Below are 23,581 nucleotides of genomic sequence, written 5' to 3' on the forward strand. Positions count from 1 at the left end.
TCAACTGGCTCCTGTGCAATGCCTTGTAGGGATAAAGGTCTGCCTCGTGTGTACGCGTATGGATCAAGGCCTGTATTACTGACAAATTGTTTCATAAAATTGAGCGATACAGTGCAAAAAGGTTTTGTGAAGGTTTAAAATCTCTCTTCCTGAAGATCCCACATGAACCAGAGTGTGCTTGGGAATTCAAATATAGGAGTATTAAAACTCTTAAAAAGCCAGTACAATTAATCCTGATCTGCTGCGATCTCAGCTGATAAATAAACAAGGAGCAGAACATGAAAGATAAATCACAGCTTTAAAACACAAGATGTTTTCATGTTAATTATCAAGAGGCAAAGTGGTGAATGTGACTAGAAAGCTGCTGCTTTAAAAACTCCTGTTAAACCTGATACAACTCTTTAATGTTTGCATTTGAATGCTCGTGTTTCCAGACGTTTTTAATTGTTACTTGCTGTTACTGATCTTGCAACACTCAGAGACATCATTCAAAGAACAACCTAGACACCCCTTTATTTAAGGTATACACAGCAAGTAGAGTTTATTTCTAATGTATTTCTCTTATACGTACTTCTCGAAGGAAACACAGTTCTATTAGTAAAGCAATATAAAATCATGGAAAAAAATATGATGAAACTGTAAATTTGTCATTAAATTAAATAATTTTAACTTAAACCTGGCAGGGCTCCAAGCCAGAAAGGATAACACTTTTGGAAAATTACTCTTCCAAAATCTTGGCAAAGATCTTGCCTTTCATTTGCTTCCAAAACCTCACTCAATAGAAGTTCACAGAAAACAAAAGAAGTTGAGACTTTCAAGGCAAATGAAACTGCAAAAATATTTCTGAGATGCTCAGGGTAAATGTGGTCCTTGCTTTGCACTGTTATAATCCTTAGCATGAAGCAGTTGCTGTCCTGCTGACAAACATTAGATGGCACTTTGGAATTTAGCAGTAACCATATAGAGTTGCAGAGCACATACTTCAGAGATGAAGTGTGAGACACAAAAGTGAGGTATTGTTGATGATAGAGAGAAAAGCGAGATTTCTGCAAAGGCATGTGTCTTTGAGCTAAAAGATGTATTTCAACCTGCACATGTATACTATAGAATAGTGGGTAATTAGATTTTGAAATAAGAAATCATTGTGTTGGAAGGAATAAAACATTCCCTTACCAGGCAGAGGGGCAGTTTCTCAGTAGATGGGTTGTCTTTTTTGTTTTTTTTTTTTAATGAATCCTTTGGGATCTAAATTTTGAGCTAGATTTGCTGATAACATTTTACACAACAGTTTTCTCCGATAAGGCACCAGATTGAGTGAATTCTGCTTCATGCCAACAGATCTGGGCCCCAAATAACTCTAATAACGGGGGCTTAGGTGCTTTGTGTATCAAATAAATCCCTTCTGGAAAGCACTGCACAGTTTCTGATGCAGCTGGTCAAAACTTAGTTGCTCCTCAAATTAATGCTAATATTCCCATTCACTTTTCTATCCATCTTTTTACCATGTAAGGCCTTAAGTGAAGACTGAAGATTAATCATAGGGGAGAAGCTGTAACAAGAAATACAAGAACCAGGAAACAAATTCTCACAGGAATACTTGCTGTCCACCTTGCAGAGGCTCTCATATGATAGACCATGATGTCTGTTACAGAGACTTTTTTTGCTAGCCTTCTGTTATCTCATTCCTCCTGCAGCACAAGAAGCAGGTTCTAGGATTCCTTTTGGAATCTGGGTAATCCCAGCACAGAGGCAAACAGAGAAGCTCCCTGAGCTCACAGTGGTGCAACATGCCATACTGTCACTTTGGAAAATCTCTAATTGAAACACTTGCAGTAATTCCGAGAGAGCTACTGCCCTGGCTAATCCCTGTAAGGTGCAGGCTGGCTTGGTCACTGCGTCTCAGACCATGCACAGTACTTTGGCCCTGAACATCAGTTCCTTGCTTCCAGTTTCCACTGTTGCTGAGGTATCAGCAAAAGATCCCGACTCTCACTGTAAACCAGGAGATGGGACAATGTCCATAAAAAAAGGCAGCAAAGGCTAAAAAAGGCAGCTCCAAGCTAAACTCAACTGCTACAATCTCCAGCACAACAGAAGCCAGGGACAGGATCACACCTCATGCATGGGGAACACATCACCCTGAAAAGTAGCTGAGTAACAGCTTCTGGTCCAGTTCCTAACTGTGCTGGGACTCACAGGTACTGCAAATATCTCTCAGCTCACACTGAATTCTGATCTAAGAACTCATTTTCCCATGGGAATCATATTCCCAAATCATCCCCCTCCTTATCCCCTGGAACCTCTGAAGCAGAAGCTGAAACCGGACCCAGCTCATTCCTAGAAATTCAGTAAGACTTCTCTTAGGTACTGAATTTACAGGACCAGGCTGATGGCATAGCGAGTGTGTGTATAACCAACCACACAGTGATCTGTGCAGCAGAACACAAGAGCTGAATTACAGTGCTGGGGAGCTGAGAGCAGGGGGAATGACATGACCAACACCCAACCATACTGTACCACTCAATCAGAACTTGCATCTCTATTGTTTTAGTTGGTTTTATAAAGGAATTAAGACTACCCCTACAAATGCTTTCACATTTTGCAACCTGCTCAGTATTAGCAGCATATGCATGGGTTAAATACCAATGAGGTTTTTTCTGGGTATTTGGCACCGGAACAGGAAAAAGTACTGTAACACTGGGAGCTGTCATGAACCGACAGCACTATTGTCTGTACCTGACCTTACCTGTAAGGCAAAAAAACCCCCCAATTTTCCACGCTGTCAGTCCCTTGATATGAGCAGAAATACCTTATATAACAAAGGAAGCAAGAGGCACTACAAACTAGAACTGATTACATAAAACTTTACACACAAAGATGGAACTGTGCTCTGTATGAGACGGGGTGAAGGAAAAAAGGTAAGCCAATAACTCAGTGCAGCTCAGAACCCATTTCTGCTTCTTCACTCCCTATGTTCAAAGATATATATACAATGTATACAATATGAATGCACCCATGTTCTTACTATCAAAGCTCTGGAAACAGTTTCTATATTCTAACAGCCTGCACTATGTCCGTGTGAAGCAGAGAATCTTAAATGAAAGCAATGAAATACAGACAGAAGAGCTATTTCAGCCCAAGCTGTAAGTCAGGTGAACTTGATGGTGTTTCTTAGAAAAGCAAATTGAGATAATCTTATTGTATTTTTTTGAATTCTCTCCATGTTTTCTGGTGAGCTTTAAAGTTCACTTTTCACTTGAAACTGACCCTCCATTCAAAAAATGGCCTTTTTTGGCAGGAGTCACAGGTTTCCCAGGTTAACATAAAGACCAGAGACGATTATCGGTGCTTAATTAGGGTTACAAAATACCTGCCTAGAAGAATGAAAAAAAGGAAAATGTCTGTGTTAGTTTTTAAACAGGTGTTATTTTTCTGGAACATGACTTGAAATTAAGTGATCCCAACTGTAAGCATAAGAATATTCTGCAGCTTTTTTCCATTACTGATTTTCCTTGAGCAGCTACAATCACATTTGCAAAATGAAGAAAAATAAGATTTTAATAACTCTGTTGGTGACTGACATTTCAAGATGGCCGTTTGGGCTATCATTTGGTGGTGGGGGATTTGCAGGTCTTTTTTGGCAAAGGTGTTAATAGGAAAAAACCCAAACCCAAGCAACAGTGTGTGATTCCTTTTAAGTTTCTTCATTTCCACATACATGTCTGCCTTCCTTTCAACTGTTTTGTTAGTATCCTGGTTAAACACAAAGCTAGGGTAGATTTGCACCAGAATTGTACATCAATTTATCAAAACACATGGTCCAGCATATGTCAGACCTGGAGAAACACATGAAAAAAGTTCTTACCAATTCTAAACGTAAGACACTAGTTAAACAATTGAACAATAAACTTTGAGCCTGTGCTTATTACTATACTTCTTAGCAAATTAATAATGACCTCGGTGATAGAAGACTGACTCAAAAGGCTCATCACTTACATTAAGTTGTTTTTTCCTGATTTGCATTTAAACAGTTTATTATTGTGTGTATTTCCTTAGTTCAGACGCAACCACTTTGCATTGCTTTAACTCCTCCACTTGGAAGATGCCCATGTATAAAGGGGAACAACCCACAGATAGGATTTACACAAGACATATTTGTTACAGTGTAATCTACCATACTGGGCATCACACAAATGATATTCCTCCAGTTTAAAGAACAGAGAGGAAAAATGAAAACCTCCAGATGTGCAGTGAAAGAGTTAAGCCAGTACAAAACGACTCTAGGGCAGACTTCAGTGAATCATTCATAAGCCTTTATAAATGGCACAATCACAAGCCCTATTTCAGAGAAGTCTGACTCAGTCACATCTAAGGGACCAAATTATTGTGCACAGTATTACAAAAGGTACAAACAAGCTCAGTTCTGCCTGCAACACCATATTTATGCCATGTTAAATCTACAGCAATTGCACAGTCATGCACAAGGCTGGCTTTACAAGTGACAAGTGAGCAGCCTGTATAATAATGTATATTGCTAGGTGTAATAGTTACATAAATATGAGATATTAAGCTATATTCATCGGTATCACAGCATGCTGATTATTAGACATTCCACCGCATACACTGTACTTGCACACTTTACCATGAAGCATTTCAGCAAGCCTAATTCTTACATGGTGTGAAAAAGCGCAACAGATTGACAGGATGAAACCTTTGAAGCTGCTGGCCTAACACCAAGTCAAAAACTTGTCAGTGAAGCTGCCTGGATTGAAGTTTAAAGTCAAAACAGGATCCAAAACTTGTAATCTCTTTTTGGAAACAAAAGGAGCTATTTCATCACTGCTTTAAGGGGAAGAAAGTAGTCACTAAACCTGATTTTTTAACTTAGAGTTGCAGTCACAGGTCCCTTGGCACCTGCTGTTGACTGACAGACCTCTAGAAAGCACACCACAAACCCGATAGCCACTGCTCAGTCACTATTTACCCTTCAGGAGCCTTTGCCAGTTCTGTGGCATCAGAAGTGCAATGGAGCTTACTTCTTATGGGAACTACTGTTTGATGTATAAAAAGTATTCCATAAAGTAAAGCAGATTTATATAAAACTTGCAGCAAGACTAACAATTTAATACCACCAGGCTTTAAATAAAAATATCATTTTAAGAAAAGACATGTACACCAGTGAATTTATGCCGATAGGCTTTTTAAATAAAGGCTTTGTAAAAAGCATGGGGGAATATCCATATTATACTAACATATATGCATACACACAATCTCTGTGCATCCCTGAGCTCATATGCATATACGATATAGATTTGGGGTTTAATCTTAGCCAAATGTACTGGATGATATATCTAAAAAAAGCAAACATAAAAACACCCCAACAAACCCACCACAGGGAGCCTGAAAGAATACAAATAACAGGCAAATGCAGCAAGTTTTTAATTATTGGATGATTTTGTCAATGCAAAGACTTCTCAGATCAATTTATGTTACTTCTTACAGCCGTAAGAGTTGATCTGGTAAGACTCACGAGCACGCAAGGGGCTGATCTCTGTTATTTATACTATGTGAGATTTGGCAACTCCCACAGCTTTCCTACGTCTAGGAAGAGGAATAACATCTACCTGTTTTATAACAGGAACCCCTCTCAAATCCCTATAGGTCACTGCAAAGTTACTGAAGTCAACGTATTGTTACAGTGTATTTGTTGGCAAAAGAGGTTTATTGAATGCTGTACTTTATTTTGGTTATGAACATTAAGAGGAATGGAGATTACCAATGTGCACCAATGGGGAAAGGATCTTTGAATGCAAACATTGTTCAGCTCCCAGCTGATCAGACTTGTCAGAGCTTCTCTGATACCCATGGAACCATGCCAGTTTAAACCAACTCAGGATATAGCCTTGTGTTTAGTAAGTTTCACATGTCTGATGTTTTAATAAAAGTAAAACAAAGAAAAAAAAGAGAATATTCTTTATTATTAAAAAGTTATGCTTTGAATGGTTGCCTAGCCAGTGATAACACTGCAGCTTTGTGCGTTCAGCCCACTACAGTACATAACCTACACATGCACTTGCCTACCTTCTCCCTGTCCAACTTCAACTCCTGCTGTGAAGAGCAGCAGAAGGCTGATTTGAAAAGAAGTGAAATAGAAGCAGGTAGATTAAACTACCTTACACATGAAGAGTATTAAGACTTATCAAGCTCATAAAAAACATTAGAAACCAGGTTCTTTAACAAGTAGAAGATACATGATCAGTGCTACTCACCACTGACTTAGATGCCTATTGGACTACGCCTGCATTTGTAACTGATAAAAAGACAAAGACTGCCAAGACTCCCACAGGTGGGGATACTGGAACAACCAAAACAATACTATTCTACATTCTTTACTGAAAAAATTAAAGAGGTAAACACCAATACACATTAACAGACAGCTCTGCTCTTTTTGTACAACCAGATTTGCACTTTCAGAACAAACAGCAATAGCCAGCCATGTGGCTCCCACAGCTCAAAGCCAAAATATGGAACAGAATCATCCTTAAAAACTGGAAGGATTTTTAGGAGATTTTTATTAACTAGATAAAAGGTTTATGATTATAATCTCATTAAATTATACCCTTTTTTTTTAGAATAATGCAAAGGTTTCAACTGATTAAACTAATGACCTTTTGTCTAACAGGTTCTTAATCTGGAAGAACACTTTGTTTGACTACTTCAAAATCCTCAGTAATGTGTGTGTAATGTTCCATATCTTCCAAAAGTTCTAGAGTTAAAACACCTTAAGTCATGTCACTGATGCTACACTCAGCAACAAGCTCTAAATGAAGGCAGCCTTTAAGACTGGGGAAGCCATACAAGGCAGAAGTTGTATTTGCCCACTTATTAACCATTCACAGCACTTGTGTCCCCATTCTCCAGAAACAGTGCTGGTTAAAGCTACCTGTCTCTGTGACAGTAGCTGGTTATTGCCTCTTCCAGGAAGGAGAGACAGGTCCAAAACCTCTGCATGGCCAGAAGGTTTGGCAGGCACTACCTTCTACAGTGGGCTGAGATAATGCTTTGGCCACTGCCTCAATAAAAGCCTATCACTAATACTAATGGGAGACATTTCAGCAATGTCTAGGACCTCTATGAATATTCAGGACTTCTTATCCTGAGGACAGGATTTCCCAGAAACCCCTCCTCTGAGAAGAAGTCCTAGTCAAGAATCATAGAATAGTTAGGGTTGGAAAGGACCTTACAACCATCAGGACCTTAAGATCATCAAGATCTAACCAATCATCTCAGCTATTTCTAATTAGTATCTGAACAAACCATTAATGATTTGTTTAATGTGCCCAATTAATCAACTTCACCCATTAAAACCCTCCACACTTTCTCAATGTAACATTAAGAAATCCATGCACGTGTCTTTTGGCAATCCCAGCACATCCGTGAGCTCATTTGTATACCTGATACTTCTTGTCAGGGGCCAAAAGACACAATGCCTTATGCACTCCCAGCAGACATCAACAAGTACACCACAGCTCACATGTTCTGCTGGAGTACTCTAAATTCACACTGAACAGGCAGAACTCACCAGTCAAGGAACTGAAGGAAGTGGCTAAAAGGGTTGCCTAGGACAAGGAGCCATTGTTATGGAATTAATTAGAATCAATATTTGCATAAGACCTTGATTTTGTTTTGAGGACTTTATGAAGCTGCTACACTTCTGGCACATTGCCTATATACATTGCCTATACACTATTTTTCCTTTTCTAAAATTAAAGAAAAAAGTTTAATTTTCTTTTCTAAGAAGGGAGCAAGTTTGGGAGCATTTATTGCAAGAAAAGTACTGAGAGAGGCTCTTAACAAAGCCCTGACTATACACACTTCTCTAACAGATCTCTCTGACAGCTTCCACTTTGACAAACAACACAGAACACTGATGCCTGGTTGTGGGGATTGTTAAAGGTATTTGGCATTCTCATAAAAAGAAGTTAACCCTCATTTTTTTCCCCTAAATTCTGCTCAGAATAACTAGATCATACACAAACACCTATGTGACTTCCAAATGGGAAAGCTGCCACTTGAGTTATTTTGTAATATTACTTGCAACAAAAGGTTGAATAGGGCAGCAGTACAGCAGAAACAGCAGAAATCAGTCAGTCCTCACTGAAATACAGCTTCACATAGTTGCATTTCACTGTAGTGCATGAGCAATTCTTACAAACAGCAGAGTATAGAGTGCCTTTTGCTTTGTGCACTCTTAACAAGGAAATGCGATATAAAATAATGAAGATGAAATCACAATATATTTTGCATAAGAGTGAATGTACAGCGTTCATCCTTCGTTTAAACAGAATTTAATTAATTCTAGTAATTCAAGGAGGAATTTGGCCTTCAATTCATTTAATGAAAATTCACACAAATAACCTTACATTAATTCTTAACTGTACATATTTAGCTATTCAACCATTTTATTTCATATGCAAGCTACTGTAAATACCTCAGCATTAATTATTTAGGAACTAAAGTTCCCCTTGCACAGTGGCAGTGAGCTGAGTGTACAGAGATTCAGTGTGGGGTCACTTACAGGGGTGTTTCTCCATAAGAGTCACGTAGACCCCAGTAACTTAAAACTCTTTTATTAAGTTTTCTTGGAAGTGGTTAGACCTTAAGCCATAACACTGCAGAAAATTCATGCTTCATCAGTTTTGTGGATAAGGAATTTCATTCTGGAGCTATTAATCAAGCACTTTGCACAAAGTCATTCAGAAAAATTGAAGGTGAACTTGTCCTTTCCCTGTGAAAAATACTATGTAAGCACATCTCCCCTCTCCCTAGTCCAGCTGCTAACCAGAGGATAACAACCTAAAACTCCTACCAGCTACTGTCAGGCTTTCAGCCTAACAAGTGCAGGCTACTCCTTTCACATGAAGTCCCATATTCAAACATCTACACATACAGAAACATGGCAGCTCTTAATAGAAGAGCTGTGCTAACATAACGTAGAGTTTGCCTGAATACAGCTTAGTGCAAGTATAATTGTAAAACAGTCTGGTGTAATTGGGAAACAACTTTTAGAATCCCCACAGCCCAGAGTTTCTCTCTGAATTGAACAATGTTTTCTTAGGAAGCAGACCTTCACAAATGGTACTATTGCTTCTGCATGACTTACCTTGCATGTCAGAGCGACTTGCGAGCTTAAGTAATTTAGAGCTGTAAGTAGTTTATCATTACACATTTACACAGTTAAAGAACACGTATCAAGCAAAACCATATTTGGAAATCTGTGGCTACCGCAAAGCCAGTTTGCATCATTAAAATAAAGTCCATTAATTCAAAAAACATGAGAAAAAATTATGAAGTCTTTCCTCCACAAACAATAAGACTTCACAGGAGGGAAATCCCTGCTTTTTATGCTGCTCCCTCTATTCAAACTCCAGCTATTTCTAATGGAAATTTTGTGCTCTATGGAGATTATGATTCAACCTTCTTTTTCAATCACCAGCACAGCACCATACACACAGCAAATGCATAGGTTTAGAGGAGGGTGTGAAGATGTCTCTTTAGGGTCCAATACTCAAGGATTCATACGTGTTTAAAAGTATCCCATGAGCTTTAGCTCTAGAGGTCTAGAGCTTTAGAGCAACTTCTAAGCCAAGGCTCTGAGGTCTGAGTTAACAAATCAATCAATGACACACAGCAACTCTAGGGTATCAGGAGACAAGCCACAGAATGAAATGCTGACAACAAATAGGATGCACTTGACTTTCTGGAATGGGAAATTCTGGTATAGGTGAACTCTAGCAACAGGTAAAAGGAGCAGGCTGTTACCTGCAGGACAAGCTGCTGCCAGGCCGTTGCCAGTGGCTGACCATTGCCAATGTTGCACATGCTCATTCGGTCTGCTGGCTGATTGGCACGCTCAAGTTGCAAGGAGACATTGCGCCGCTCTTCCTCAAGTGCACGGGTCAGCCGCTCGAAACGAGCTTCTTGCTCTTTAACAGATGCTAAAATGCTGGCAGCAGACCTGATATCATAGTCATCCATGACTGCTTTCAAATGCTCCTGCCTGTTAACTGACCAGGGCAAATGGAAAGGGTTAGGTAAAGGGATAGGGAGGGCACAGGTCAGAGGTTAGAAATAAAAATGCACATCGTTAGTCACCTTACTAAAATACTGCTCTCTCTAAGAAGCAAACTGCAGTGCTCTTTGAAAAGCCTGCCTTCCCATCCATCGATCTGATTTTAACTTAAAAGTAAATATCCAAGGCTTCTCTGTTCAAGAAAGAAAAAAAACCCATGCTCACCTTGGAGAGAATTGATATTGAATTCCTTTCATCTTTTTGCTAAAATCCTCTGACAAGGGTTTTCATCCCTCCTGCAAAGCTAATTTCACTGTGCAAACAGTAACGTACTTAAACACAAAAAAATACAGATATGGCTTTGGAGGGAATGAGGAACACAATCCTTCTCACTACAGACAACTGGAATCTGTCTTGAACAGCATAAGTGAGAAGTTTAACATTTTTAAAGACAGAAACTTCATGATACAAGAAAACAGTGGTGTCCATTTTTTCCAAGTGAATGGACACCCACACCCCCAGCTGAGCAGACAGTAGCTAAAAATAGTTTTCATTTCTAAAGTACACTGTAACACGGAAAATATTTTTAAATGCAGACAGTACAATTGCAGTTGAAATGGGCTTGATGATTTCAGCGTGGCAGCCAATGGAACAGTCCTTCATGCAGCTGTTCACTAATAATGCAAATGAAAAAGCCAAAATCAAACAGCTTCCATGGAAAACACACAGGGCTGCTTGTCTCTCAACACAGGATAAAGAACTCCGAAACCAGATAGATGGGATGTATCTTTCTCCTTATGTCTTCTCTAGCAGGGTTATGAAGTATTCCATTTAAAACCCTATCTCCATCTGCATGGTGCATGCAGCAAAACTCCCCACTAACTCCACAGACCTATGTGAACATCATTTAAAATGTTTTCATAAGAACATAAAATCAGCAACACAATATAAGCTTAAATGGTGGCTTCAACAGAACCCTTTCACTAAAGCTAAACAAGTAACTGGTTTACTACCATTTGCTACCAAATTACTTGGAGCACCTCTGAGATGAGCACAGAGGCAGAATTTGCTCTAGCTCCTGCAATTCAAGAGTTCATACCCTGTGCTAGTTTTAAGTCCCTAGAAATTGTCCTTTGATGTGCAAATTGGGAGTGATTCTTCCTACTGTCAGAGATTCTTTGCTTTTCAGCAAGGATTTCCATGAGCACTGATAGTACCAAACCCTGGTTTTCCAGAAGCTTTGCATTTCATCCTTCAGTGCCTTTAGATGATGCACACTCTCTCGACTGATGAGTTTTCCATGACTATTACATTTACCAGGTCTCTCCCTTGCACTGATTCTCTGGTAGCTAATGATGATGTGGTCACATATTGTTACGTTCCCAAAAGAGGGAAATTAGTAGATAATAAGCTGCATGCTTAGTTTGTTGGAAGCTCCTATTTAGGCTCAAGGTCTCCCTTCTTTTGTCATACATAGTTGAAATTATCAAACAGGCCCAAAAGACACTGGAGCAGAAGTAACAGACCCAAATCCAATGGCACACACCTAGGTTTCAAAGCAAATAACCTGCCAATAGCTCTGTGGTTCATTGTTAATGCCTAGGTACTGTTGAAAGGAATCAGGGCAATATGAATCATAGAATCATAGAATAGTTAGGGTTGGAAAGCACTTTAAGATTATCAAGTTCCAACCCCCCTGCCATGGGCAGGGAGACCTCGCTCTAAACCATATCACCCAAGGCCTTGTCCAACCTGGCCTTGAACACTGCCAGGGATGGAGCATTCACAACCTCCTTGGGCAACCCATTCCAGTGCCTCATCACCCTAACAGGAAAGAATTTCCTCCTTATATTCAATCTAATTATTATGAAATAATGTTGGAAACATCATAAGGATTACCATGTATTAATCTCATAATGTTTATATATAGCCATGATCGAGGCTTTCCTGTTTTCAGACCAGTAAGCAGAAGTGCCTTTTCTCATTCATGCATTGATTTAATCTCTATTGAGTGTCTGAGAGAAAACCAAAAACCACCAAAGGGTTTTCTGGGTGCCACAAACTAGTCAAATATAGACCTAGCTGTCAACTCACAGACCTTCCACACTCAATCTTGTTTTGCTAGATTATAAAAAGTCTATAAAAGCTTCAGAGAGTACACTGGTTTCTGCAAAGGAGAATCACAACCATCTCAAAGGACAGTGAGACTCATGGGCAGCCTGTGTAATACAGGACAGGACTGCGTGACTCACCTGCTGTGTCTCAGCATGATTTAGCCCTGGCACAGCTACACATAAACACAGCCAGACTTTCTGGACACAAGCTGGCTCATGCGCAGCCAACTTGCATGCTTCTGCTTTTGTGCTTCTGTGCTGCTTTGCACAGATGGAGACAGCTCTGTTTGTTGTCTTTCTTCCCAGTAGCGCAGACATGCTCAGAAATTCCTCAGAGGGAGTGTGAAAGAAGTGGGACTTCACAGACCCAGGCACTAGCCAAGTGTTGGGAAAAGCATACATGGGTGTTAAGGTGGAGGGGCATTTCTAACTGTAAATTCATAAAGACAGCTACCTGGTTACTGTCACTGCCCTTATGCTAGAGCAGAGGAACAGCCTGACTGACACACAGATACAAATACACTTCAGATGAGGAGCTGCTCCAGGCCCAAGAAACAGTAAAGAATCTGGATGGGTCAGGGATTAATGAGTGGAGACAGGCCCCTCAGAGGTTCTGCTGAGCAGGATCTCAAGTTTCCTCAATCGCTCCCTGCAGGGGTCCAGCTTTCAGGCCATTCACTGCAGCTAAAAACAGCTCCTCCTCACACACAACTGATGTTACCTTCTTGGGGCCCAAGAGGCTGGGTACTCCTATGGACCAATTTCAGTAGGAGAATCAAGGAGAGATGTAGGAAGATTGTAAGATGTAAATCAAAGTAAATCTAAAAAAATCAGGCTCTCTAGAATATATAATGCAAGTTTCTGTTCTAAGGCAAAGCATTACCAATAGCACATGAAAATTCAAGAAACACCTCCCCCTAATACACATTCTGAAGCAGTAACAGCTTTAATAATAAAAGTTACAGTCGATGACTGAGCTGGTATGTAACTTTCAAAACAATCCCATTCAGGAAATCCTTAATGAGCTATAAGCCTTTGGTGTCACACATGAGAGAACCTAGGAGTTTGGGGTTCTATAAATGGTACAAATCTCTAGAGAGCTACAGAGATCTCCATGCAGAAAATATGCTAACCTCCTTACAACCATAAATATTGTGCTGCTTTTCTCTGTGCAAAGAAAAACACAGGCAGAAAATAAACTAAATTTTCAGATGTACAATTAGTAACCATAAAACCCCTAACTGCTGTGCAGGAACAGCAGCAGGACCAATAACTGCCTTTTAAGAACTGTTGGGCAAAGACTTCTGCATTTTAAATGCTTTATTAGCAGATAAATACTTGCTTGCTGCTGATCACACTCCCAATTATTTACCCAGGGTTTCAACAATCCACATTATCAGCAGTCTAGACTAGAGGTGAAAAATAAAAGTACTGACTCACAAGTTAGTTACTCAGGCTGCCACTTGCAATTTGCTACCATTTGTAAATAAATTGAAGTGCATTGAAAAGGGTATAAATAAATGAAAATATGAGACCTATAGCAGCCAGGTAAAGATTATTCCTTAGGCTGCATTTCTAAACACAGCAAACACTTGCCTACAGAATGTCAAAGGCTATGCTGACAGCAGCAAATCTCTCTCCTGCCTACATGACTCTAAATATATTGGTGTTGCACTGGAGTTAGAGCAAAGTAAGAGGATCCGTTTTTTTCTGACTGTTCCTATGAAGAACTAATGCATCAAAAGGCTTCTTACAAGTCAATACAGCTTAAATGCTCAATAGGGATGAAAATCACGCCTGTGCAAAGAGGCAAGGTGGGGGTCCTACACCCTACTGATAACCCAGCTGATGCCCAAGGATGTTTAAAGTCTCTTGGAAACACTGACATGCCTAGAGTCATGGCACTTGTGCAAGAAGTGAGTTAACTCTGCGCACTAATTTTGTGAATATAGGATGTAGCTGCTGGTCAAGAGTTTTTAAAGAGCCCTTTTGATTAAGAGGGGTCAAGTTCTGTGAGATTTGAGCACCTAAATCCTAACAGTCATGGAGAACCTGAAATCCCCCGCACTTTTCAAAGTATTCTGCCTGCCTAAGACAATCAGGTACTTGAGTGAGCTGTGTTTGAAGGGAGCAATGTCCACCAGTCAGCTACAGAACATCACAGATGCTTCTCTCAGTAGGAGGGAAAGTGGCTCTTGGGGCACACGGGAGATTTCTCAGGTCCAACAGTCTGAATACTGAGCACAGCTCTCCCCCTATTGCTCTCTCCCAGCCCAAATCAAGTCTACTGGGTCCTGCTGGTGAGAGACAGTACATGATGAGCAACAAGAAGCTTGTACATACAGCAAATCAGCAGCTGTAGGAGCAAGCATGAAGGCCTGTGAGCATGCATGGAAACAGCTGCAATGTGCTTCTACACAGAATAAAACCCATCAGAAAAAGAGCAAAACTGGGGCTTAAATAATCTGTGGAACTGAAGTGTAACGCATGCTAATTATATTTTCACCCTGAAGTGCCGTAAGAGATGAGTAGCACAAAATGACTGTTATCCCCCATGCAGTTTCAGAAAGCATGCAGAGAAAACCAAGCAATACACACCTATTGGATTACTGGGGTCTGAGTGTTAGAGCTGCTGTCACATCACCCACTAAGACTAGGGAAGTATAGACAGAGCAGGAGAGCAGCCTGAAGCAGAATCAGCTGCAAGAGAGAGGAAAGAGAAGACAGAGTTAGTTAATAAGGTATTACAGGCTCTTCTGTACACAGACATCTGCCAGGTTCTCCTCATTATGTTGCATAAATAATTTATTATGCCATTTTCCTCCTAAGCTGGAGGAAAAAGAAGTAATATTTAGAGAAGCCAATCCTGAGACTCCTGAGGAAATAAAACCCCCACAAACAACTGGTTAATCTGATTTGTTATCAGTGGTCAATACTTGCATGCTCCTGTGAGACTTAATGTCCTCAATCAAGGAAAACTCAGGACTGGAGCGAGGATTTTGAATGTTACAAAACTGGATATTGTAGCCAAACATTTTAAAACACAGAAACCTAACATGGTGATCTCAGAAATGAGAATTATTTAGGCATGCAATTTTAGGCCCCATGTCTGGTGTATGAGCCCCCAAATGGCTCAAAAAACATTTCATGGATAGCTGGCAAAGAGAACATTCATTTCTAAAAGCAGCACACTGCACAATAGCTTAATACCCTTTTATTTGCTCTACCTGTCTGTAATCTAATCCTATCTGAAACCCAAGTGAAAGTAAGTTTTTGGATATGAGGTCATCTGTGTAGCTCTAAGTCTCTGATCTGTTTTATCTTAAAACATTTAGCACCCAAACATCTCTGGGTCAGTGAATGCAAATTTAGTACCTGTTTTTGCTGGAGAGCATACAGAACAGAATCCATTTCGCAAAGTTGTGGTTCTATGAAGCAGTACATCCAGTTTTAAGCTACTACCACATCATAAATGCTGCAACCACATGGTATGAAATGCAGAGCCAGTACAAACTCACTTTGCTGGTTCAAATATAATAGAACATTTTTAGAGAGTAATTTTGCCCTAGCAGATCTTATGCTTGACCAGGTACTGTCTGCCTTCCTGAAGCCAGCATAAACACAGTTTCCTGTGTTCCAGCCAAACTACCAGAAATATGAGCCTTTCTTTGCATGGCTCCAATCTCAAAGGGCATGGAACCACCATGCGAGAAAACTTGTTCTTTCTTAAACTAATAGAAGTAAATTCTATGCTTAAAACTTGCTACATATAACAAAACCATGCAAAGATATGCCCAAAGATGAAAGTCAGGAGGCAGAATGAAAGACTAGTTGTCAAGTAAATGACCACAGAGAATAAATTAAGCGTAATTCAGTTTCTACAGACAAAAGAGCAACACACTGCAAAATAAAATAAAGTATCTATATATTACATGTAGCAAATTAAAATAAAACTGCTTCTCAGACCTTATGGTGAAATCTATCTTGAGCCTGGCTCCTCTCCTTGCTGCTCTGGTTGACTGAGTTCTAATTTGACCCTTACGTGACAATCTCCACCAATGAATAGCAATGAGGAATTCACAAAGAAAGCTATTTCAATGTAGTTCTCTCATAGGCACAGACAGACATACTGTGCTGGTGTCAAAGGAAACAAAAAAAAAAAACCCTGGTCAGGGTTTTTTTGTTGCTTTGGACAGAAGCAGTCTGTGAAACAAGGCTTAAACTAGGCAAGGAACAAGGGCAGAGGAAATGCTAACAGGAAAACTCCTTGAGAAGGAACTTTGGATCTTAAGGACACAGCAATAACCGAGCAGCTCACCAGTTCTATTATTGCAGAAGAAATGTCAATGTGTAATATTTAAGGTTTTACATCAGTAGGAAATTTCATCTGATATCCTGCAGGAATCGTTTAGTAGAAATAAATGCTGCAAATAAATTGGCAGAATATCCTACTATGATCTGGGTTTGGCAACCACAAGAAAAGAATCCAGGCACACACACATCTTTGTATGCGCAATGCAGCTGGAGTATTTCGCTACAGAACAGGCTCTGGTCAGTAGTGCCACAGCATCTCCCATCTAACCATAATGGCTCCCAGTCCATTTAAAAATTAATACTTTAATTAACTTCTAAGTTAATTACACTGCAATCGTATTTCCTTGCAAAAGATACAGTTCTTAGCAAAATAAGAACACAGCATTTTCTTATATCTAACACCAACCCTCTTGTGGATTAACCAGTGCATATTTAAATGACGCCAGTCATCTTTCTACAGCTTCCCTTTGGGTAATGATTCCTCACTTCAGCTGTCAGTTATTGGGAATTTTGGGGGTTTTCCTGCCAAAACCCCATGCAGCGCTTTCAGGGCTTGGTGATACATTGTGCCTGCACAACTTTAATTATACTGTAGCTCTACTGCTCTATTTCCCTAATAAGATACATTTCAATTGCTATACTGTACTCCCAAATGGAAAGGAAAATACATTAGAGGAATACAGAACACCTTTCTACAACTGCATACATGTAATAGCACAAATAATTCAGTAACGCTTTAAACATCAAATTGAAGTATTTTTATATGGGCAATTTTGAAAGTAAATGTTTTAGCCTATGATTACTTTTACCCAATGTCAAAAAATTTAATTTCTCCTTGAAATTTATCATTCATAGACCAGAACAGTGTTAACAGCACCTTTCTGAAGCAGAGCTCCTGCTCTCCAGGACCTAAGAAGTTGCCTACACTGACCAAGCTGAACTCTTCTGTCAGGGAGCACTCATTATGCCACACTTCCTTCAAACATCAGAGTTGGTGTTAATTAAGCATGAAACAGCACAGCAAAGAGGTGTCAGGTTACCTCAACACCTACTAAGTGTCCACACTAAGGTGTAATGGGGTATGTGATAGACACTATAAATTCACGCTGTGCACTGTGAATTCTCTGTGTAAACAAACATTCCTCATACCTTCAGAAATGAGTGTCTAGGTAGAACAGGGTTTTTTTAAACACTCAAAGGTAAGGATGAAGGTAGAGGTGGCTGAATTTTGACTTCAGTATGTGTCTGCTGAATTGGAATGTTACAGAATCCCTTGCTATTGCTCTATCTCAGTAAGTGTTAATTCTGTCAGCTCAGCCACAACCATGAAAACATTAGCATCATTCACACTTCATTCCCTACACGAAGAGAATCACTGTTTGCACAACTTAATTTCTATTTACCTACTTTAGTTAGGCAGCATTTGGAAGACAGCATTTCCCTCCCCCTTATATCAAGAAGCCAAGTCTGAAGTAACCCGCTGAGCTGAATGATGTGCACAAATCTCATGGAAAAATTCAGAATATTTTGATAATTTCAGCAATTCTATGTGCTTAATACTGTACATTATACTGAACAGGCCTGTGTTTCTATTTTCCTTTATATTTTTGGGGTTTCTATAGAAATAAAATGCAAATTGGAAGTTAAAATGAATGAAGAACAAGTAAGATCATACTTTGCTATCTCTCTTGGAATATGAATAGTAAATTTGCTGCTTCACAAACCTCTGACCCATTTTCTTCTGCCTTGGAACTTTCCTAACATAACTGCTACCAGCTTGATTTCCTCTAGGCCATCACTTTAACACCCTAGAACACATGTCATTGCATTCTAAAGCTGCTGCATGTCATTGATTTTTCAATGGTCTCCCCCACTGAAATCGATAAGGAATACTACTTAAAAATGGATTGCGCTTTGTGGTCCCTTTCTGATTCATGTATATTCAGGTTTCTAACTTCTCCCATAGCTGCTTTTAGCAGAAGATATATGTACCAAGCCTCAGCACATCCCCTGACCTCAGCCTGATTCTCACCAACAGACACTACAGCCGCTGTGCGTGGAAGCAGACAATCTGTGCAAACTTCTATTGACTAGAAAATGCCACTATACCCATTTTACTAGAATACTGTCAACCAAGCAGCTAGGGAGAAAACCCTCAAGAAGCTTCTATGACTGCTAGGTAATACTGGGCATTACATTAACTCTCTAGGCATCTAGGCATTGGATGGATTGGGTCTGATCTTATTTTTAACAGAAATACTTCCTTACTGTGGAGGCCACCTTGCAAGCAAAACCATAAAAAATCAATATATGTATTTTTAGAACAGGGCCATTTCAATGAGAAAGAGACAAAGATAAAGATCAGAAGCAGCACAGTTCATAACTTCATTCTTTAGTTCCTCCCCTAGCATTTTAAATCTTGGCTTCATTAATATACAATCAATTTGTTCACAAATAAGCCAATCATATGAACAAACTGCTATAACCTTATGTAGTTACTGCCACAGAATACTTAAAAAGTTTTCACTAAATAATATACAAGTATCCTTACTTTTTTTGGCTTCTGGATGTTCTGAGTACTGGCAAAAGGGCTTCCAATTTAAGACAAAAGCTACTGACAGGAATGCAGGCTGAAACTCTATCAGGGTACAGCCGAGAACAGCAACGTATTTGCAAGCATTAAGTCTTCACTTCACAAAATGCAGGGAAAAGGGGGTCAGCGGGTGGGCAGCAATTTCCATAGCCAGACCACTGGCAAAATGGAGTAACTGAAATACTACAGCAAGGCTGGAAAATGCTGCAGATGATCATAATAATCCTTTTATGAAAGATACTATTGCACCATCTTCTAACAGATGAACTAAATAACATAATGGCAAGCAACAAAGACCAGGTCAGCTCTACACTTAGGTGGACCAACAGCCTCCTTCATCTATTCCAAATGCTCCAGTCATGGTGTTGGTAGGAGCTGTATTTAACCTGACTGCCGTTGGTTGGGATATCATCACTTTACTACATGGTTTGAGATCAGAGGAAAAAATCCAACTGTGACCCCACAGAACAATGAGGGTTTAAGCTCAGCAACAGATGTGTCAAATGACTTATCCCAACTATAAGGAGTTAATTGATCCTATAAATAGTACGCTGCAGACCAAAATTAAAATCCATTTAATTCCTGTATCCAAACCACACAGTCAAGCTTTGCTTATCAGTAAACTATCTTCCTTTAGAGAAGTGGGCTTGAGTGTTTTACATGTAGATTAACACACAGAGATAATTTATTTCAGGCTATTGTGAGATTTCCTTCCTTTTATGTTTCAGAAGAACAGGGCTGCATGCAGCTAAATGAGATCCATAGATTACAGTAGAAGAAAGGCTAATAAAACTGCATAGCTACATTCCTGGGTAATAACGAATGGGGCTTAATTCTAGGGCTTCGATCTCAGGGTTTATGAGGGCATTTCCAATTACTACTTTTAAGATTAATGTAACTAAATGCATCAAAAAGGAAATAGATCTTTTAACCCATCTGAATGAAACACTTGATATCGCCCACAGTATTTTAGGCCAATAAACAAACTGGCATTGCTAGGGGAAAGAAAAAACCAAAATCACAGCTCTGAAGTGTTCAGATCAGCACCTTCCCTGTGGTTTTGTTACTTCTTTCAGGGGAAAACCCAAACCAAAAACCCTCTCCATTTTTGCTAAGTATGTGTCTTTAACTCTTGCAGCCACGTCTCGTGGATTGTGTGGCTGCTCTGTGGCTCTGCTAGGGAGCTGAAAATGAGCAGAAAGAGGAAAGCAACAATGTCAATATTCCTATCCAATTCTTGAAGCTACTAAATCAAATGAATTTTATTAGCTGCTTCCCAATCCTATTACTCTCCCGTATTTCAACCACTCTCATTAAAAACAACCAGATTTTGACCTCACATTGCTTTAAAGCAGGAACAGTATCAATGAAGAGGAGATTAAAGCAATATAAAAAAAAAAAAAAAAAGAGGGAAGATACAGAATGAGGCCCATGAGCAGTTCTAATTCTCTCCAGTAACATCTGTCTCATTCTAAATCAAGTATTTATTTCACTAAGCTAAATTTAGAAGCCTGGAGCACTAAGTAAACCTATTCCATCAGACCTGAACTATAGATCTGCTTTCTGCAATTGTATGTGCAGAGATAGACCCTTCACTGTTTCAGCATCTATAAATTTAAAATGCAATCCAAGTTCATTTTACCCTTGTACATTTAGGATGCAATCCAAGTTTGTGCTGATTAATACCACAGCTTTTTAGTGCTACAAGGCAAACATGCATTTGAGAACTAATAAATAATATCTGAGCAAAATAGAAGTACTTAGCTCATCTGATGTCTTGAATAATCACCCAGCTCACGCATAAACATATAAAGTCAGGAAAACCAGATACATTATAGTGACAGTTTCGGACAGTTTCATCATTCCATATGATAGATTTTGGCATGCAATGTCTCTCAACAGATTGCACACTCTCTTCATTATACACTCAAAAATGTCCTGCTCCAGAGCACTGCTTTCCATTTGAGGGTCAGAAACAACGTCAAGAGAACTGACAAATTCACATCTCTGATTCCAGGTACAAGACATAGCTGAATATTCGAAGCAGAAATCTTTATCACTCAGAAGCATCTTCTACTGTATTAGCCAAGCATAACGGCTTCTTTGGGGTTAAACTGACAGCACAGCTTTCAGAGAATAATGTTCAGGACATGCCTTTTTCATATAATTGGGTAAGATGCCTTAGTAACCCCATTGATTATTCCAGACTCATGCATTCTTTACTCATTTAGATCTTCACTTCCACGAAAAAGAGACGCAGTGCTGTGCTGTCTGCAAAGTGTTACATTCATGCACTCATCAAAAACTATTTTTATTACATCACTTCAAATAGCAATTTTCACAACTAAGATCCATATCTTTATTAGAAGAGCTTCTTATTCATTGGCTTGTAGCTCTATACAAATTTAAACTTGGGCTGAATTTTTCCCTGGTAGATCTTCTGTTCAGGCTGAATTTCCCTTTTAGGAAAACTTCAGCTAGAATAATTTGACTGTTTTTCACATCAGTTAGGGAGATTCTTCTGCAAGTTTCTTCCATCAGTGGCTCTGAAGACACAGTCAAGCAGCTTGCTATGAGTCAGCAACCCTACAGCTGCTCACACAGCACAGGGGTACCGTATTTCCCTTCCGCTCTGTAGGCAGCTGGGTGGCTGGCAGAGGTCCCCACAACCTTGGCACTGGCAATGTACCAACACACATAGTGAACCTCCGGGGATTCACCTTTTCCCTATCCTGCTTTTCATGCCTGCGAAACCTCTTCTGGATTTGACCTTATGATAAGTTCCCATTTCAACTATACAAATACCACATTTAAACTATGTCTTTTGTGCTGAGGTTGACACTGATCTGAAAATCGGTAGGAATTCAAGGGAGTATTGGATTTAGGGGGTCATTTTGAATTGTCTTTTGGACAGACCATTTTCTTCCAAATAGCTGTAGATAGACACTGACCTCATTCCTTTCAAGGCTATCCTACTTCGCTATCTTTGACTAAATCTTAATGCTTTTTCTAGGTTAGATCACCCATCAATATTTCTTAGATCACCCATCAATACTTCTTCTTTCCAGGAATGCACTATCACTAGTGCCTAATTACAGTTAATTGGAAGCAGAAATACTTCCAGATCACTGAAAATCTGCTCCAAGAACCAACTTTCTATTCAAACATCCCTTTTTTTTTAATAACCATTCTGTTGATAATGGTGCTGAGTGGGGAAAAGTCATAATTTTGCTTTAACTGTTTAACCACTGCAAATACTTAAAACAAATGCCCCTCTGTTCTATCAAAATTAAAATCCTGCACTGTATAAACAGGAATGTATTCCAGCTATAATAAACACTTTTAAGCCATTCCATTAAGACCATATGAGTAACAGAGATAAGTAGTAAACAGTTTAGACAGTGAACACAATGTAATCTGTTAAGAATCCTCCCTACAAACAGCTTTGGAACTTTAAGTGGGCTATACATACCTTCGGTTTTGACAGATATAAAAGGGACAATGTTTGATCTAAAAACCTAATCAAATTAAAATGTTAAGAACTTTATAAAAAAACAGTAACATGATACTTGTTATTCAGAGGATTATTTTTGAAGAATGCTTGGCTAAAACTATAATCCACCTACACTGAGAAAAATAAAGCAGTACACAGAAGGGAGTCATATTTCAGGAAAACAAACAGAGTACTTTAATATTTAATCCCATTATTCACCACCAAGCCTCCAGATTTGAAAGGCAGACAAAAGTACTGAGCTGAATTCACAGCAGCTGAAAATGCTTGTGGTCATCCTTTAAGCAAGCAGAGAAAAGCCAAGACATAGTTGGCAGGGAGAGAATAGAGAGAGGAAAACACATCTTTAAGAGCATGACCCTTACTGCAGAAGGAGGTGGAATGCAAGACATAAGCATAGCCTTTAATTAAAGCTTGTTCAGGTAGAGGTACACTCTAGGAAAGGACAGGATGAGAACAGGAAGGGAATGCTCCATTTAGGACAGGAAGAGTCCACCTGCTGTAAATGCAGCCATAGAAAGGAGTCTCACAGTAAGAGACATTCCCTGCTCTGTCAGGGGTAGAATGAAATGAAATGAGGATTTCTATGGGAAACAAGGAAGGGAGATGTCAAACAGATAGTGTGAAGTCACAAAAGAGAAAGCTGTCATCCCTGTATTCCTCAGCTGGCACTTGAATTTTACCCTCACTGCCTCAGATCTCATGGGTGTATTTCCCTACTTTCTGCCTCTCAACCATTCAACCCCTATTGTAAAGCAAATGTTAGTAGGCCTTCAATAGCATACAAGCTAACAAATCTGGGAGGTGTAAAGATAATTTAATAAAAGGACAATGATTTAAGAACACACATAATAACAAAGCAGCAAAATGCTTGGTGGGCAAGTGCAGAAAACAATACCTTTTATAGTGTTCCTTTCCTGTAGCAGCTTTAAGATACAAATTGTCCCTTGGTTCGATGATAACTCTGTCAGAGAAAC

General features: G+C 39.4%; 1 protein-coding gene across 7 annotated transcripts in view; it reads right to left on the reverse strand.

The window, feature by feature from the left end:
• The window catches only part of ARVCF (ARVCF delta catenin family member), a 277,932-nt gene that overhangs the window by 155,795 nt on the left and 98,556 nt on the right, over positions 1 to 23,581 (reverse strand). For 5 of the 7 annotated variants that reach the window (XM_061370841.1, XM_061370839.1, XM_061370840.1 and 2 more), the window contains 3 exons: positions 23,503 to 23,568; positions 14,785 to 14,886; positions 9,823 to 10,067 (listed from right to left, as the gene is read on the reverse strand). In XM_061370841.1, the coding sequence (XP_061226825.1) occupies positions 9,823 to 10,038 (216 nt within the window). In that variant the 5' untranslated portion in view covers positions 10,039 to 10,067; positions 14,785 to 14,886; positions 23,503 to 23,568. The remainder of the gene's footprint in view (positions 1 to 9,822; positions 10,068 to 14,784; positions 14,887 to 23,502; positions 23,569 to 23,581) is intronic. The other 2 variants (XM_061370845.1, XM_061370847.1) reach the window with 1 other exon arrangement.

This window comes from Neopsephotus bourkii, unplaced genomic scaffold (genome assembly GCF_033783945.1).
Source record: "Neopsephotus bourkii isolate Nb327-2 ecotype Australia unplaced genomic scaffold, CSIRO-AGI_Nbou_v1 NB_1542, whole genome shotgun sequence".
Lineage (NCBI taxonomy): Eukaryota > Metazoa > Chordata > Aves > Psittaciformes > Psittacidae > Neopsephotus > Neopsephotus bourkii.